Genomic DNA, 17,714 nt, shown 5'->3' with positions numbered 1-17,714 from the left:
CTGTATGATGATGTGTCTGCTGACTGGGCTAGCATAAGGCATCAACACACTGCCATTCTCCAGTGGCCTAGGGAGCTGTGGTCTTCAGGTTTCCTCCCTGTGATTTTCCCCTATACCAATGGTTGCTGCACTTTCTGAGATATCAACTTCCTCCCTCCCCGCAAAATGCTACTGAGTGATCTCACACACACACATACCCCCTACATTCTAATACATGTTTTTGTTTAGTTTCAGATAGATTAAAGTTCTCCAAGTACATAATACTTGAGGAACAGAGAAGCTTGCACAGATTGTACTTTTCTTCCATGCTCATTCAGAAATATCTTCACACAACTACTTTATATTATAACCGTAGCATATTCTGGAAAAGGCATTTGTACAGTTAACCTAGAAAAATGCTAACAAGGTAATGTTAAATTACAAAGAGAGTTCCAAGTTACCTATGGAGTGGGGGTGGCTTGATTTTAGGTTTTTCAGTAGATGAGGATGGAGTTTTAATTTGAGGCTTAGCTGTGGGTGATGCCTCCAGGTCTTGGCTCAGCTCTGCTTCAGTCTTCTTTATGAACTCATCATAAGACTGAGTGTGAAAAAGTTCAGATTGTTAATTTTCCAAATCACAACTTCTTGGAAGAATCAATCAGCAAACAGAAGTTATCAAATGAATAAAGCACATCCTTTCCTTTTAGAAGACTGCTCTCAAAGCAAGAAGTTTTCATGTGTGTATTGGACAAACAGCTCTTCAGTTGCGAGTGGCTGGAGTTTTAATATTTTATTGTTATAGACTCCAAGTGTCTGTCAAGTCTGAGTCAATATACTACTTCAAAACAAAACAAAACAAAAACAAAAACAAACTCCCCCCTCCCCCGACATCATGCTACTGGTGGATAAGTCTTTTATCCTGAAGAGGATTGTCCATCATATCAGTACCACATGGGCTACTGTAGAATTATTGGAAATATTTAAACCAGTACCAGAATGGTGGTGCTGCTGTCATAAAAAGGTGCATCAATAAGCACAAGAGAAAGGATTTCTTCAACAACTGACTGTAATATACCAATTTATACTATGCTAGCAGTTTGACTTGTTACTTAGCCCTTCTTCTAACTGTTCCTAACCTCTAGCTGTTTGATCAAACTGGCCTCCTGGGCTTTCAGCCTCTCCTTCTGCCTCTTCTTTTGTTCCTTTTTCAGCTGATAAACAACAGACTTCCTCTTCCGTAGCTCATCCTTTAAGGCCCTGATCCGGCCTTCAATGTCACTCTGGTCAGATGTAGTTTCTGAAAAAGGTAGTTTGGTTTTAATCCTCAAATAACCTCACACATTACAAGTATTTGAATTATTACAAGTACAGAATCTTCAGTTAATGAATTTAAATTACATCACATAAAATATTAGTAAAATAATTTATTTTTAACATGTTCATATCATCTAAATAAAGACTTCCCAAGTCAGCATCTCTTATTTTAACAATATCACATCACATATGGTAAGGAAGAAAAACGCTACATCTGACCTTACTGAGTTTGTCAAAGACATGATGTATAAAATGGTTATGTTCCTAGTTATCTTGTACATCCTTAGAAAGCCAAAGTCACTTAACTTTGTGATTCCTACACTGAAAGAAGGCATTAGAGACACTGCTGAATAACCAAGATAGATAACTTTCAAACACAGCAGAAATTCTATGATACAAAAGGCACACAATTAAACAAAAGGTAAAAAGTGTAAAGTGCATGAACACCTTTCTGCCCTCATATAGCACATGTAATCTGAGAATCCCAAACCGCTTTACAAAGATGGGTATTCTTATACCTATTTTGCAGATAGAAAAACTGAGGTACAGGGCAGTTAAGTGAATTGCACTGGGTCAGTGGCAGAACAGGAAGTAGATTTTAGGCCTCTTAATTCCCTGTCCCATAGTCTAACCTATAGTCTAGACCACACAGAACTGAGATGTTGAAAGTGCAGTCACTGTTAAATAAACAAAAACAATACATAGGTATTTTCTCCATTTAACTAAAGCATATTAGCCTACTCAATGACAAACTAAGGGCATGTCTGCACTTGGGGCTGAAGGTGTGATTCCCATCTTCAGGAGACAAACTCACACTAGCTTTCATTGAGCTAGCATGCTACAAACAGAAGCCAGGACAGGCTAGCTGTCCCAAGGATGTGCCTAGGGTTTTTCAGGGGAACATATTCAGAATGACTAGCCTGTCCTGCAGCTCATGCTGCTGCAGATACATTCTAGTTTTAGCGTGCTAGCTCGATGAAAGCCTGTGTGAGTTTGTCTCCTGAAGATGGGAATCACACTCCCAGCTCCAAGTGTAGACATACCCTTATGCTATGAAGGTGGCATAGAATAGACTGAATCTGATCTACAGAAGAATATCAGGATTGAAAATTAGCTCAATATTCAGAACTATGCTGTGTGTCTAGAATGCAAATGGTTAATTTATAGATAAGAGTGTTTCAAATATATATTTTAGATATAATAAGTATCTGAAAGTCATTGCCGCCTCTCCCTACTTACCAGTGTGTAAGTTCAGGCTTCTGTGTTTTGTTAAGGACATCACAGACACACACACAGCACAAGCATCCAGTAACTTTTACTCGGTTCTCATTCATTCAATTCAATGATCACTTGTCTGGATAAAGACTTAAGGATTTGTCATTAACTGCTTGTGATGTCAACTGCTGCAGAGGAAACAGTATTTTAATCTTATGTTTTTCAGTGTGACACTTCTTTTTAATGGTTTAAGAATGTATATATTTTTAAAATTTGTGTTTAAAAGCTTTTAAATTCACCTTAAACACCCTTATGCTACATGATGTATTATTTTAATGGAGAGTACTTCATTTGTAATAGTATGGTCCAGAAGCAAGCTAGGTCTCTTGCAAGCTATAGATGGAGTACAGTAAGACCACCAGCTTTTAAATCTCCTGGACTAAACAAATTCACTAGGACTGGAGGATGACTAGTTAAGTTCAGTTAGAAAAAGAAGCAGTTTGATCATGGAAGTAATTAACCGTCAAACCCTCCTGTTTGACAACTTATTTCTGGGGTTCTCACACTTAAGCAAACAGAGAACCACATCTTTAGAGAGATTATCTCATGGGTCACCCGACATTCCATTCACAACTGCATGGACCACTTAAGCTCCTAGTCTCAATTTTGCAGACTACCTATTACGTCATTCATAACAACAATATATCCCTGTAGCGAATGTAGCCACTTCTCACTTGAACAAATATTTTCATTTTTCTTTAAAAAGGAAATCACATGGTTTCCTTTTGCAATTTCATTACCATTTGTTCTGTTCCTCTTCCCCTCCCCTAGGATTCCCTACTGTCTGGTCTTCCAGTCCTCCTGGTGGTCCTCTCCCTCTATTCTACTGAAAGTCATGCCCAGCTGCTTGATTCCCTTCTCAACAGCAGAGTCGTCTCCACTAACATAACTGTTTTTGTATTTCTGTAACAACCAAGGCCCAAACAAGACTGTGTAAACTCATAGAAAGGCAGGGTCTTATTGTCTCAATGCTTCCTTGCGCATTCCCATCTGTCTGTATCTACCGGTTGTCTCTTGTTTTATACTTAGGCTTGGTCTACCCTATCTACTTATGCCAGTATAACTATGTGTGAATTTTCCACACCCCAGAGTGATGTAGTTATACCGACCTAACTCCTGGTGTAGACAGCACTATATCAACGGGAGAAACTCTCCCATCGGCATAGGTAGCATCTTCTCTAAGTGCCACAGCAGTGCAGCTCCACTGTGCAGTTGCACCACAGCAGCACTGTAAGTGTAGACAAGCCCTTAGGCCGTAAGCTCTTTGGAGCAGGAGTCTTTGTTCTGTGTCTGTATAGCACCTAGCACAACGGGGTCCTAGTCCATGACTGGCACTATCAAAATAGAAATAATAAATATTATTAATAGTTTTCAGTCTAATTTACAGTCCCCTTGGCAGTTCTCCCTGGTGGCTGAAAACTTCAGTCTCAGGGGCGCTCCTGTGTCCTCTCCTCCTTCTATGTAGCAGCAGCCCCTAGTAGAGGTAGCTTCTAGCCCAGAGGTGGGCAAACTACGGCCCGCGGGACTGTCCAGCCCGGCCCGTGAGCTCCTGGCCCAGGAGGCTAGCCCCTGGCCCCTCCCATGTTGTTCCCCTTCCCCCGCAGTCTCAGTGCGCTGTGCCGCCGGCACAATGCTCTGGGCGGCCAGGGAGGGGCAAGCTCCTGGGCCAGCGCAGCTGCAGAGCCCTGCCTGACCCGGTGCAGCCGCGCCACCAGCCACTGGTGCTCCAGGCAGCACGGTAAGGAGGCAGGGAGCTGGGGGCTTGGATAGAGGGCAGGGGAGTTCGGGGGTGGTGGTCAGGAGGCGGGGGTGTGGATAGGGGTCGGGGCAGTCAGAGGGCTGGGAACAGGGTGATTGAATGGGGGCAGGGGTCCCGGGGGGGCAGTAAGGAAGGACGGGGGGGTTGGATGGGGCAGTGGGGAGCAGTCAGGGGCAGGGGTTCTGGGGGCAGACAGGGAGAAGGGGTGGTTGGATGTGGCAGGGGTCCCGGGGAGATGTCAGGAAGGAGGGGGGGGTTGGATGGGGTGGCGGGGGGCAGTCACGGGCAGGGGGTCCAGGGGCGGTCAAGGAGGAGGGGTGGTTAGACAGGGCAGGGGTCCGGGGGCGGGTGCAGTCACAAAGGAGATGGGGGAGTTGGATGGGGCGTCAGCGAGTAGTTAGGGGTGGGAGGTCCGGGGGCAGTCAGAGGACAGGGGGGTTGGATGGGGCAGGAGTCCCAGGAAGGCCATCAGGGAGGGGGGTCAGATAGGGGGCGGGGGCCGGGCCATGCCTGGCTTTTTGGGGAGGCACAGCCTCCCCTAACTGGCCCTCCATACAATTTCAGAAACATGATGAGGCCCTCAGGCCAAAAAGTTTGCCCGCCCCTGTTCTAGGCAGTTTTACAGGCACCCAGACCATTTGCTGCAATGAAGAGCATAGATGACTACAAAACCAGCTGAAATAAAGAAGAAAAGTCAGCAGCACCATGTGACCAGCTAGTTCTTCATGGCCCAATAGCAATTTGCACTTCAGTTCGATAACCAATGCCTCATTTCACCAAAAGACAGCAAAAGTAACTAGCAGTAAGGTATTTCACTGTCAGCAGCTAGTAAATGTGATCAGCAGCCGGATGCATTCCTTTTTCAGTAAAGTTTTATAGTTAAATATTTATGAAAGTGTTTTTAAACAAGTAGTGCACAAAATAGATATACGTGTTTGACAGGAAGAATGTGTTCTCTCCTCATAATCCGAGGTAGTGTACTTATTTTCCAGCAAGTGTCTTGATTATAATTAATTCCTCCTACTTAAGTGACAGTAACATCATGTTAATTACGGCCCAAATTCAGTTTTTGTATAAAGCAAGTTTCTACAAAGCCTAACAAAGGAATCTCTTGCCACGACATTTGAAAAATGTTAATGAATTTTTTTTTAAAAGAATAGCTTTCCTCTAAAGTGTTTTCAAGCATTGATAGCACATATGAACCAGAAACTGATTATAAACAAACGCGAAATTGACTATTCTATTTTCATGGTTCAAGCTGACAAAAAAATGCAGAAGTGGAAACAAACAGCATAAATGGTGAGAAGTAAATTAATTTTTAAAAATTCTTTACTTATCTCAGACATCAGTTAAACCTGCAAATAAAACTGCAATATCTATTTTTAACTCGACAATGTCCTTTTAATGAACCAAAATCATTTTACATATGGTGCGGGAAAAAGGGTAACAATGCAGACCCACACTAGAATGCAGTGATACATCCCCAAATCCCTCCTCCAGTTGACATCAGTCTTAGTCTCTCCATCGTATTTTAAAATACCAAATACTTGAAAGTCTATTTATTTCAAAAGAGCTCATCATGATCACTGTTGGCACCCCATATTCATTATTTTTCATTTATTCGTACTGATATGTTTATTTGGTTTTCTCTGTTTCAACTTTAAGATAATTTTATCAAGTTATTGCATGTTTTAATTATGTTACAGTGCCCTGAAGGTGGCACGCTATTAAAAATTAATCAGTGTGAATGTGTTTATTTTATGTATTCATTTTTATATCAAAATGGAAATCACTTGTCCTGACAAGTCCTGTTATTTTCTAGTGCACACAAAAGCTGTTATAAGAACATTATTAAGGTTGCAAAGGCAAGCACTGAAAAGCTAGGAAATGCCAGAATTAAGGTTGCCTATGCAACCTCAATTTGGCCCCTTTTTGCTTATTCTTTATGATACGTTTAACTTACATGATTACATGCTATTTTTCCATGTGACCCCCACCTCATTCAGTGTAGAGGATGGATCTGCTGTGTGGAGGGACTTGCTGTGGGGAAGTGCAGAGGACCCCTGCTGCATTTGCTGCAGAAGTTGGAAGGTCTGCAGTGAATGAGGCAGGGGATTGCAGAAAAAGAAGGGATGATCTCATGGTTAAAGGCAATTGAATGCTGGCCCAGAGAACTGAATTCTATCTCTGCCTCTCCCACAGAGTTCCTGTCTCATGTCAGGCAGGTCACTTAAACCAAACCTCTCACAGGTGGTCACTAATTAGGTGTTCCTCATTTTCTGGGTGCCTAATGTGAGACCCTGGAGTTTGATCTGCAGAAGTGTTGAGTGCTCACAGCAGCAACTGAAGTCAATGACAGCTGTGCTTTGAGCACAGAAAGTGCTATGTAATGAAAAGTACTCTGAAAACCAGGTCCTAGGTACCTCAAAATGGGCACCCAAAATTAGTGGACACCTTTGACCTTACTGTCTGTGCCTCACTTCTCCATCTGTAAAATGGGGATAATACCACCTCCTCCTCACATAGGGAAGTTGAAAAATTACAATGTTTGTTAAGTACTCTGATACTATCTGATGAGTGCCACAGAAAAGTCCACGAATGAATTAATAATTCTGTCTTCACAGCAGGGTTTGAGTAGTGTGCAGCAAATGAGGCTCAAGGTGACACAATGCACAATGAAAATAAAATAAAATATTGAATAGCTGCTCATTACGTGAGCACCATCCATCCTGTTCACTGGTGGAGGCAGGGGTCATGTGGAAAAAATAGTACATGATCATGTAATTAAAGACTGTATCATAATGAATACACATGAAGAAGACAAATTAAGAGTGCACAGGCAACATTAATTCTGGCTTTTCCTAGCTTCTGACTGCTTCACTGTGCAACCTTAATGTTCTTGCGTTTAGCTTTTGTGTGTGTAATCTCCTAGATTTTTAAAAGGCAAACTGAAAAACCGCAAATTCCATTCATACCGCCACTCACATAGGTCATCAGCAGGGCTGGAACCTTTAGATACACCACAGAAACCTCTTCCCTTTGAGCTAACAGAGTAACTGATAGCATCAGTAGGTTGTCATCCTCTATATGGACCAGCACTAGAGAGGGATGAAACAAACTTTGCCAGTGGGTTCCACAGGTACTACTGACAGCAGAGGAAAGGTGAGACTTAGGGATCTTGGGTTCCAGTCCAAGCTCTGCAAGGGAGCATGTCTAGTGGGCACAGATTCTTCTGTCCCTTCATACCTGTCTCAGTCCCATCTCTTTCCCACCCTAGCACCTTGTCCCAGTGCCATTCTCTTCACTTATCCAGTCACAGTCTTCAACTCTGAGGCTTCTCCTCCCAGTCCCAGTGTCCTTGCCCAGGCAGTCCTAGAATCCTTTCTGGATTCTCCATCCCAGTTCTCCCCCTCCAGACTCCTTGTCCAAGTCTTCCCCCACAAGCACCTTACTCCCAGTCCCATTTTACCATCAGTCCCAGTCCCCACGACCCTGACTCTCTTCCTCCCTCTACATCCCCATTAGCTTTCAATCCCAGTCTTCCTCCCTGGGCTCTTTGGCCTATCTCAGTCTCTCTCGCCAACCTCCTAGCTCCTTATAGCAGTCGTTTTACCCAGCCACTCCCAGTTCTCTTGCCTCAGAACTTTTGGAGATCCTAGCTGCTAAAATCTAGGAAGTCTCTATTGAGCATGTGTGAACTGATTTTTCCAAGGTTTGTAACTTGGCCAAATTTGGATGGATTTCCATAGGGAAGGCAAAAAGGCATATCCTTAACACAAAGGCAACCCCTCTGTCAAATTTCAAGTCCTTGCTCCAAAGCATGAGGTCACTCCGCCTTCTCGAAAAAGCGTGCCAGAATTTTTCTGCATGGGCGAAACAATGTATTTTTCTCTAGCCTTGATTTCAGAAACACCCAAACCATTTTGGCTGAAATTTTCTAAGAAAATTCAGTCTGAAGCAGACATCCAGCATAGAAAATTGGAGCCTGAACGGTCAAAGTTTGTCAAAACTGCAAGCAACCAAACACACAGTCTTATAATGGAAAGTAACAGGCAACCTTAATAGGTTGGTATTACCAGCTCCACCTATAATATATATGCCAGGTGCTAACCTTTTTGCATTGGTGGTGTCCGACACTTTCTGCTGTTTGTATATAAGCACACACATATTCTAAATTCAGGATTAATTTTAATGCAAGTCATTTGCTGTCAGGAAAAGGAGAAAATTGAAGCAAAATTCCCCCTTTTTTAAAAAAAAACAATTCCTTTCTGGTAAAGGTTTCCAGGTAGAGCAACTAAGAGGATGATAAACTACATCCTACAGAGCAGATAAAGCACAGACATACAACCCCAGTGCAAGCTTCCCTACAATGAAGGTGGCATTCTTACGCTCACAAACTGCAGAATGTCCCTGGGTGCAAATAACTAAGTCAAAGTATTCTTAACAGGGGTTCCCCAAGTCAGTAACATCGGCTTCATTAAAAGTGAACTGGTGAAAAAAACAACATGTTTAAGATCTCATTCATATCAGTGGGTGTGCATGTTTAAGTACACTTAAACTCAATATAGTTTAAAACAAAGGATCTGAAAGATCGTTTCCTCCAACTTCTGAGACCAGATTTTCAGGCTCTGTATTTCTTCTAGAACAGTTAATGACATCACAGTTTAGGAAACTTTGTTCATTGCTGTACACTGAAGTGATCAACTTTAATATAAAACCCTCCTACAGAATCCTGAACTCAGCGCAATTTCAAATATTTTCAGTTTACTTAATTAGATTTATGAGTTAATTTACTGGGTTGCAAAAACACAGAGTATGAGAAATCAATTTAAACACAAGACAATGTATTCTTTCAATCTTACCTGACTGTGTCATGGATAAAGACTCATCAGACCAACTGTGGGATATTTGATGGGATTTCACAGGTAAACGCAGCTGCCCTCCAGTTCTGTGGCTTCCTTTGATGGAATCCTGCTTTGACATAGATGTACTGCTTTTGGAAGGAGACTATTCAAAGACGAAAGAAAAAATAAGTAACTACTTGTGAAGTTCAATTTAAAAGTATGAGATCACTGTCAACAGGAGTTAATTACAAGGAAGAAAAGTATTCTCTAGCCATAAATCTTTAGCAATAATAAATAGCTAGCTACCTATCCAGATACATTAACAAAAGCTTTATCCGTCTCAGTGTATTATGCATCAGAACAAAACTACCTAAAGTAGCAAAAGCAGACATTTATCTTGAACCTGGACCTCAGTAATTCTGCCTTACATGGTCTGGTTTATTGCTAAACAAGAAAACTTGTATGCTTCAGATTAGAATATTTTTAACGTATTTGTTGGTGCAACCACACTTTCATAAAAACTGCTGCCAAATATACCTGCTAAACTGAAAGGACACTTCTCAATATCAGGAAGTGCAAGGCATTACCCTACATCAACCACCACAACACGGGCTCAACTTCCAGCCAGGCAAAACTTCTCTTAAGGGCAGATTCTCTGCCAGATATCTGTTTACAGCATTAACAATATGCTTGCCATAGCCATTTTACCCAGACAGAATACAATCTTTGGCACATTAGATGTTACACTGCACTCTCTCTTCAGCGGCACGTTCTAAATGGACTTTCCCAGAGGAAAAAGTGTTTGTAAAACTCAATGTAAGTCTCGATGAGCAGTGTCTCCACAGACAGTGGCTGACACAGCATCTTTAGCCTCACAGCTTCATCCAGGTATAAAGCCCAGAGAACAAGAATTACCATGACGCAACTTAGAGAGCAAGCAGACATAATACTTGGAACAGAGTAGAAAGCCAGAATTATCTAGCAAGCTGGCATTATATGTTGTAACCTGCAAGACTATATGTGAGGCACAGCTGGGTTCCTTATGCTATGGAATACCCCCAAACACTTCATAATGCATTACTCAAATCAAAATCATAGTATTAGCTTCCTGTGCCTGATATAATCGTGACAAACTATCATCCATCCAAGTCACACTGGTATGCTGGGCTAGCATTCCACTGATTATGCTGCGTAGCCCCTCTGGCACATTCAAAATCTGTAGGAAGTCTGCACACAAGTTAAAAATGCTTAATTGACCCCATTCCCAAACAATTTTTTTTCTAAAGATTTTAAAGAAAGTATGAGTCTCCAATATTTACTGACACCTTCGGATATAGCATTTCAGCTACAAAAACAGTTTAATCTCTGTGTAGAAAGCTTTAAACGGCTACTAGAAAGTTTATTTTCTACTTCTCTTCTGATGGTTCTTTACTAGTACTAGAACTTGTAAGTGTAAAGGATAAAGTTCACTCACAAGCTTGGCTGGCGAGGTAGCAGACTCTAGATCCTGTGAGTAAATCATTTCTTCAGTAAGTGTACTATGATCTGGGCTTACTGGCTTTCCTTGGTCCACAGCCTCTGATGGGACAGGTTCACCAGCTGGACTGCCTAGTTCTTCTGGGACAGAGCTTTCACTGTTTAGATGAGTATAGGAAAGCACTAGAGACTCCTCTTCACTGGCTGTTTCTGAAATGAGATAGTGGAGGCAAAAGAGAGCACACAGTATAGTCAGCCAAGCAAGAACTTGCACTATTTACATGCATCTAAGGTAGTTTTGATTACTGCATTTGATCAAACAGAATCAGTCACAAGCTGTGTTTAAATGCCAGATTGTACAGTAAAGAAACAAGGTGGGTGAGGTAATATTTGCACCAACTTCTGTTGGTGACAGACATGCTTTCAAGTTTATACCATTCTGATTGTATAGTGTTACTTCACATTATATGGTATTGAATTTTTTACCAAGGCAATATTTAATCAAGGAATTTTAATAAAACAAAATGCCAAATGTTAGTAGTGGCTGCTGGATGCCTAAAACAAAGGGATTTCAGCATATTCTAAATTAACTTTTCCAAACTCTGTGGTTCTTAATGAACATCTTCCAATACCCCACAAAGACAGGCTCCCTTATTCAATTACAACCCTCAGCAGTCACTGAGGTAGTGAAGTCAACTGCCGGAGACCAATACTGGAGCATGGAATCTGCCTATGGAAATAATTCCTCACCCCTCGACAATATTGCATGGTTAGCTGTGATTGGTTGAAAACCAAATCCTGAGTTCAAAATTCTATGCTTCCCCTGAAACAGTTGTTGACAAACCTAAAACAGGGGAAGCAGTAGGAAAATGCTTCTTGTGCTATTTTAGATGTTATGATTTCTTCAACTCTTGGCAGATAACAGAATCTGGAAATCAGGACCTAGTTATAAACATTCCTGTTTTCTAACTTTTATAGGATATACAATATTATTGAAAAAACCCTTAGAAAATTACTCAATATTGGGGCTGAGGTTGGGGAAAGGAATCACCTTACTCCATTCTCCAGGATGACTGAGCCCCCATCCTGGTAGGTCGATAAAATTAGTGGAGGGACTACAAATACATTTGCTTTTTACATTCAACACATTGGGGTTTTTGTCCACTAAAACTTTATATTTCACCATTCTTTTTTTAACTGTCATAGTCGTGTGAAGTTCAAGTGGGAGTTTGCAATGACGAGTGAAACTGACCATAACTCTGAACTGCCTCAGAGATTCAAAAGATGTGCTTTATTTTGGTGAGGGGAGAAAGGAAAATTAAGATCCTCTGGGACAATCTTTGAAGAGACCAGTATTTTCTTCACTTAGACTCCCTGCTCTCGAAACCTCTTGCTGAAATTACAAACTGCCACAGGAAGGCTGAACAAGACTCATTTTGGGAGCTGCATCGAAGCAAGTTTATTTTCCATATAGAAGAACCTTTCACACAAACTGCACCCAAAAATACTTTAGTCATGTATAGTTGCAGAGTTAATAACATAGCAAGAGAAAATATAAGTCAAAGGCAGGGAAGATAAACAGCTTTTCACTGATCCGAAATGCAAATTGTGAGGAAGAAGGCTCCCTCTGATGGCAGGAATCGCAATGGTAGTAAGATGGCTGGTAGGGAGATAGACGAGAACAGCACTGAAGTGGAAAGGGGATTTAAGAGCAGGGCCGGCTCTACCGTTCTTGCTACCCCAAGCAGGACGACTGAAAACAGAAGCTGCTGCTGCCGAACTGCCGCCGTGGCGCAGCCTGCAGAGTGGGCTGCTGCCGAATTGCCGCCGCTGCCGGGGAAAGACAAGTGCCGCCCTGACGGCACACGGACTGCCGCCCCTTTCACAGTGCCGCCCCATTTGGGAGCTTCGGGGGAGGTACCTAGAGGAGCGGCCAGGGCAACACACAGACCACCGTGCCCCCTTCCCCCTCCCCAGGTCCCAGCCACTTCCCGGAGTGGTGTGGGGGCAGGGCAGGCTCCCTACCTGCCTGCCCTGCCCCCGGTGCATGTGGGGCCAGACCCGCCCCCAATCCCCTCCTGCAGCCAAACCCCCTGCCCTGAGGCCCCTGCTGCACTCTGACCCCCTGCTGCACCCCTCCTGCACCCCAACCCCCTGCCCCCCTGCCACACCCCAACCCCCTCCTGCACCCCAAACCCCTGCCACACCCCTCCTGCACCCTGACCCCCTGCCCTGAGCCCCCGCTGCACCTCACACCCCAACCCTCTGCCCTGAGCCACCTGCCACATCCTGCACCCTGACCACCCTGCACACCTCCTGCACCCCAACCCCGTCCTGAGCCCCCGATGCACCCCGCACCCCTCCTGCACTCCAATCCCCTGCCGCACCCCGCACACCTCCTGCACCCCGACCCCCTACCCTGAGCCCCCACTGCACCTCACACCCCAACCCTCTGCCCTGAGCCACCTGCCACAGCCTGCACCCTGACCACCCTGCACACCTCCTGCACCCCGACCCCCTGCCCTGAGCTCCCGATGCACCCTGCACCCCTCCTGCACTCCAACCCCCTGGGGGCAGGGAGGGGGCAGAATTGGGGTGGGGATTTCAAGGAAGGGGTGGGAGAAGGCGAGGCGGGGGGGCCTCATGGAAGGGGTGGAGTGGGAGCGGGGCTGGGGCAGCAGGGGGTGTGGTTAGTGGTGCGGCCCTCGGGCCAATGTACTAGACCTCATGTGGCCCTCGTGGTCATTTGAGTTTGAGACCCTTGGATTAGAAAAACAGAGACAAACAGAGGCACTGAGACACATGGATAAAGCTGCAGAGGCGGCCTCAGGTGTATTTCAAGATGTAACATGTAGAATATAAAGAAGGGTACAGAGTCAAAGATGTCACCAAGATAAAGCCACTGGAAGCCAAAAGCTTTGAGTTGAGGAGGAGATGGAGTGGCGCTTGAGAAAGCTCGTCTTGTATAAGAGAAGCAATTCTATCAGAGGTATTTAGCTCTGGAAAGTTGAAACAAAGAAACAGATTTATTTGGTCAATGCAAGACATGAGGGTGAACAAAGTCATTAAGGACATACTGTTGACTATCAGCGTAAAAGTGGTAGCTAAGGTTAAAGATAATGATAAGAGTTAGAAGATAATAAAGAGCAGAGGACAGAACACAATTGTGTGTCCAGAGAGGAATAACCACTACCACACAGGAAGAAAATACAAAAATATGAGCCTACCAGAGGCTAATAGTTTATGATATGCTATGTTTTGCCCAGTCATTATTTGCACTGGGTCACTCTTTGAGCAGGACACGGTTTTACCTTTGGGTTCAGCCCTCTGGTCCCCAAGTTCCTTTTTGGCTGTTTTTGTTTTGAGTCTCTCTTTGTCCCAAGCAGCTAAGGCTTGTTTCTCCATCTGACGTATCTCTGCTTCCTCTGCATCTAGACGGCGCTTCCACTCCAGCAGTTCTTCAGCATGTTGTCGCCGCTGCATCAGCTTCTGTTCTCGCTTAGTCAGGAACCTGACAAACATATCAGAAGACAACGGGAAAACAGTCTACCACAGCCAAAAGACCCAATGGCCAGATGCTCTATCATCATGATGTATAGACTTGTCGTTTTCTAGGAGAATATCAATGTTGTGACATTCCATAGATCTCCAAAAAACAAACGAAAAAAACTATATAATAAAAAGAGGCAAATGACTTACTGTTACTATTGTGTAGGACTTATTGCGGTTCATTGACAAATTATGTAGAACAGCACAGAAAAAAAATCAGAAGTGTAACAGATATCTTCCAATTCATATCTTTCTGCACGTTTCCTTTCTATGAGAAGCGGGCAAGTTTTTAATGTAAAAACTATGATGGAAAATTCTTAATCTACCAAGAGACCCACCATTTTGGATTTTTTAAATGCTTGTCCCCTTCAAAAGAGGTTTCAAGGTTGACCTTGCACCAGGCCCACTGAGCAGAAAGTCAACACACACATAATTAACTTCTGGTCACTTAGGATAACTCTGAGGCCCAGCTTTTATGATACAGTATGATAAACAGATCACTAATCTGGAGGGAGCTAATCACCCAGAAATTCTGAGGATTTTAAATACTGTAGTTATACATAGAAGGGTTACTCACCAGTAACCAATTTGAACAGATAGTCTGTAGTGATCCCCACTCCTGGGCATGCAAAAAGGCTGTTACCATTAAGTCAGAACCCTCTAGAAAACAGTGACCACTGGGATTGTGAGCATTCTTTTTCATGGATCCCAACATTCTCCCTACTGTCCTCACTGGTATAGAAGATACTGCAACCCTAAATGTCTCAAGTTCTTTCCAAATACACAAGCAACCATAAGAAGAGGGCATATGGTTCCATACTGACAATCCACTTGAAGAACTATAGATACTGATAAGTAACTCTTCTTTTAATATTGTCTGTATGGATCCCTGCTCTTGGAAATGGTGTCTTCACATGCCTTTTTCCTTCAGTTAACTACATGGAAACTCCCAAATAAAAATTAGATTTTCTGAATAATTATATGAAGATATATTTTCAGGAGCCATCGGACATCCAGAGTGTGCCACCGCTTCTCTTTCCTGCATTGAGAAATGGAGGCAGAAGGAAAGTAGAACTATATTTTGGGCTCTGTGGAACACTGACCACCTTTGAAGGGGATGAATTCCTCCTCGATTCTCAGTATCATTTTGTCCTTGGGGATGTATTTATAATTCACATGTAAAGTACTCTGAATCTCTTATACTTGGCATGGAGATGTGATTGATATCATGAAACACACTAAGACTAAAGCAGTATAGAGAAACTTACTTTAATGGTTCAAAGGGATGTGAAATGAGGGATTTTAAGATTAAATTGAGACTCCATGTTGGACATATTAACCTCTTTGGAGGTCTGAGCTTCTTCAGTACTTTGAAAAAATATATGATATAATACATGTTGCTGGCCTACGAGTGATCCCTCTACCTGGCAGCAAATAACTGAATTTAGGGCCTATGTATATACCTTTGAAGTCCTAGTACAAAACCCCTGGATAAGGCATCTTGAGGGAACTGTAATTGACAATACTTGGATCACCATGGAGTCCACATTTGTTTCTTCACCAAGACTGTTTAACTCTTTATTCCTTGTTTTTAATTATGCATGTCATAGCCATTCCAGTTAGTCAAGTAGGTCCTTGACTCAGGAACTTTTATGGAGACCAATTAGGTGACAATGACCTCATTACGATAACTACCTCTGTCTTGCTTCATTCAGCAGCCAGACTGATGCGTTTCGAATTCCCAGTTCTTTGTGGCTGACTGGATTCCAGAAGCACAAGTCCAGTTGTCATAACAGTCAAAAGGTAGTTCAGTAAATGTATGAGCAGTGAAAACCAGAGTCTCATCTTCCAGTGAGGTGCTAGAACACTTCCATACCAGCATCCATTTCCTGGACACCATGATTAGTTTAAATAATGGAACCCTACAAATGACTACACACAAGAAACCCACAGATCACCACACTTACCTCCACAGATCCAGCAACCACTCCAGACACACCACATAATTTGTTATTTACAGCTAGGCACTCAGATATCACATAATTTGCTCCAAAGAGGAAGTCCAAGATGCACACCTAAACACATTTAAAATGGCCTTCACTAAACAAGGACACGCCACCAGAGAAGTAGATCACATCATGGAAAGGGCCATCCAAAAACACCCAGAGAACCTGTTTCAGTACAGGAAAGAGAAACCCTCTGGCCGCACACCCCTAGTTGTTACTTACCACCCCACAATGAAACCCTTATGGGGTATCATCGAACAATTACAACCCATATTTGATAGGGACCACACCCTGAAAGAAATCCTTCCTGAACCCCCTTTTCTGGCCTTCAAACAACCCACCAGCCTCGCCCAGCTCATCATCAGAAACATGCGCTCCACAGACCAGTACACACCAACTCAAAGGAGCACCAGACCCTGCTAGAACAAGATGCAAAACCTCCAGACATATCTCCACTGCTATGATGATCAATATCCCCCACAACACATGTTCAAGATTCATGGGTCCTACATATGTTTATCACATGTGTGGTACTTTATCCAGTGCATCAAATGCCCCATTAACAACTAAGTGGGTGAAACCAGACAATCACCTCACTCTCGAATGAGCTCAGATAGAAAATTGATAGAAGACAAAAATATATCGTATCATCCATGGTGGAAAATTTTTCACACAGTGATCATTCAACAAAGGTGATTTTTCAGTACTTGTCCTCAAGGGAAACCTACATAAAACCTCCAAAAGGCAAGCCTGGAAACTTACATTCATAACTCTGCTAGCTACCAAACACCATGCACTTAACAGGGGCACTGTTTTTATGACTCATTACAACAATTTATAACACTGCACTGTCTGCTATCCTTAATTGCCCATTTCAAACCCTTTATGCATAACAGTCTAACCCCCAATAACCCACTTCATTTCAAGCGATGACCTCCAACACACTTATCCCTTCTGTTTAACTTGTATTTAGCTGAGACGTTCTGCTTCCATCCCTCAGACCTGAAGCAGAGCTCTGTTTAGCTTGACAGCTTATATCTTCCACAAACAGAAATTGATTGAATAAAAGATATTATCCCACCTATGTTGTCTCTAATATTCTGAGACCAATACAGCTACAAGATCACTGCAAACAATGGGGTGCCACTAAGATTATTTTCTCTGGATCTCCATTTTCTGAATCTTTTTTATTAGAAGGGGCACAGAAGGGAAGGTGTATAAAAACAGACCCTCTGGGCAATGTTGTGACAGGCATCTGTGACAATCGCCTTTGAATAAAGTGTTACCTTGCTGCTGCTACAAAACAGACTGATGTGCTAAGGGCCAATGAGCATATTATCCATTGGAACACAGCAGGATTCAGAGATAGTTTTCCTGGTACAAGGTCTTCATATTTAAAGCCCATCACATAAATGATCAGCTAAATTGGACAGCCAGCTGGCTACTAGATTGCAAAAAGTTCCTCTGAACAATGGAACAGGATGAAGCTCAACTCCTTCAGCCCACCCTAGT

General features: G+C 43.0%; 1 protein-coding gene across 11 annotated transcripts in view; it reads right to left on the bottom strand.

Moving 5' to 3' along the window:
- Positions 1 to 17,714, bottom strand: part of CEP350 (centrosomal protein 350) — a 134,467-nt gene that overhangs the window by 25,578 nt on the left and 91,175 nt on the right. For all 11 annotated transcript variants that reach the window (XM_043521163.1, XM_043521164.1, XM_043521165.1 and 8 more), the window contains 5 exons: positions 13,959 to 14,158; positions 10,646 to 10,857; positions 9,190 to 9,334; positions 1,116 to 1,276; positions 441 to 577 (listed from right to left, as the gene is read on the bottom strand). In XM_043521163.1, coding sequence (XP_043377098.1) covers positions 441 to 577; positions 1,116 to 1,276; positions 9,190 to 9,334; positions 10,646 to 10,857; positions 13,959 to 14,158 — 855 coding nt within the window. The remainder of the gene's footprint in view (positions 1 to 440; positions 578 to 1,115; positions 1,277 to 9,189; positions 9,335 to 10,645; positions 10,858 to 13,958; positions 14,159 to 17,714) is intronic.

The sequence above is a fragment of the Chelonia mydas genome, chromosome 8, assembly GCF_015237465.2.
Source record: "Chelonia mydas isolate rCheMyd1 chromosome 8, rCheMyd1.pri.v2, whole genome shotgun sequence".
Lineage (NCBI taxonomy): Eukaryota > Metazoa > Chordata > Testudines > Cheloniidae > Chelonia > Chelonia mydas.
Note: the sequence above shows the minus strand (reverse complement) of the source record. Positions and strands in the feature narration are given on the sequence as shown.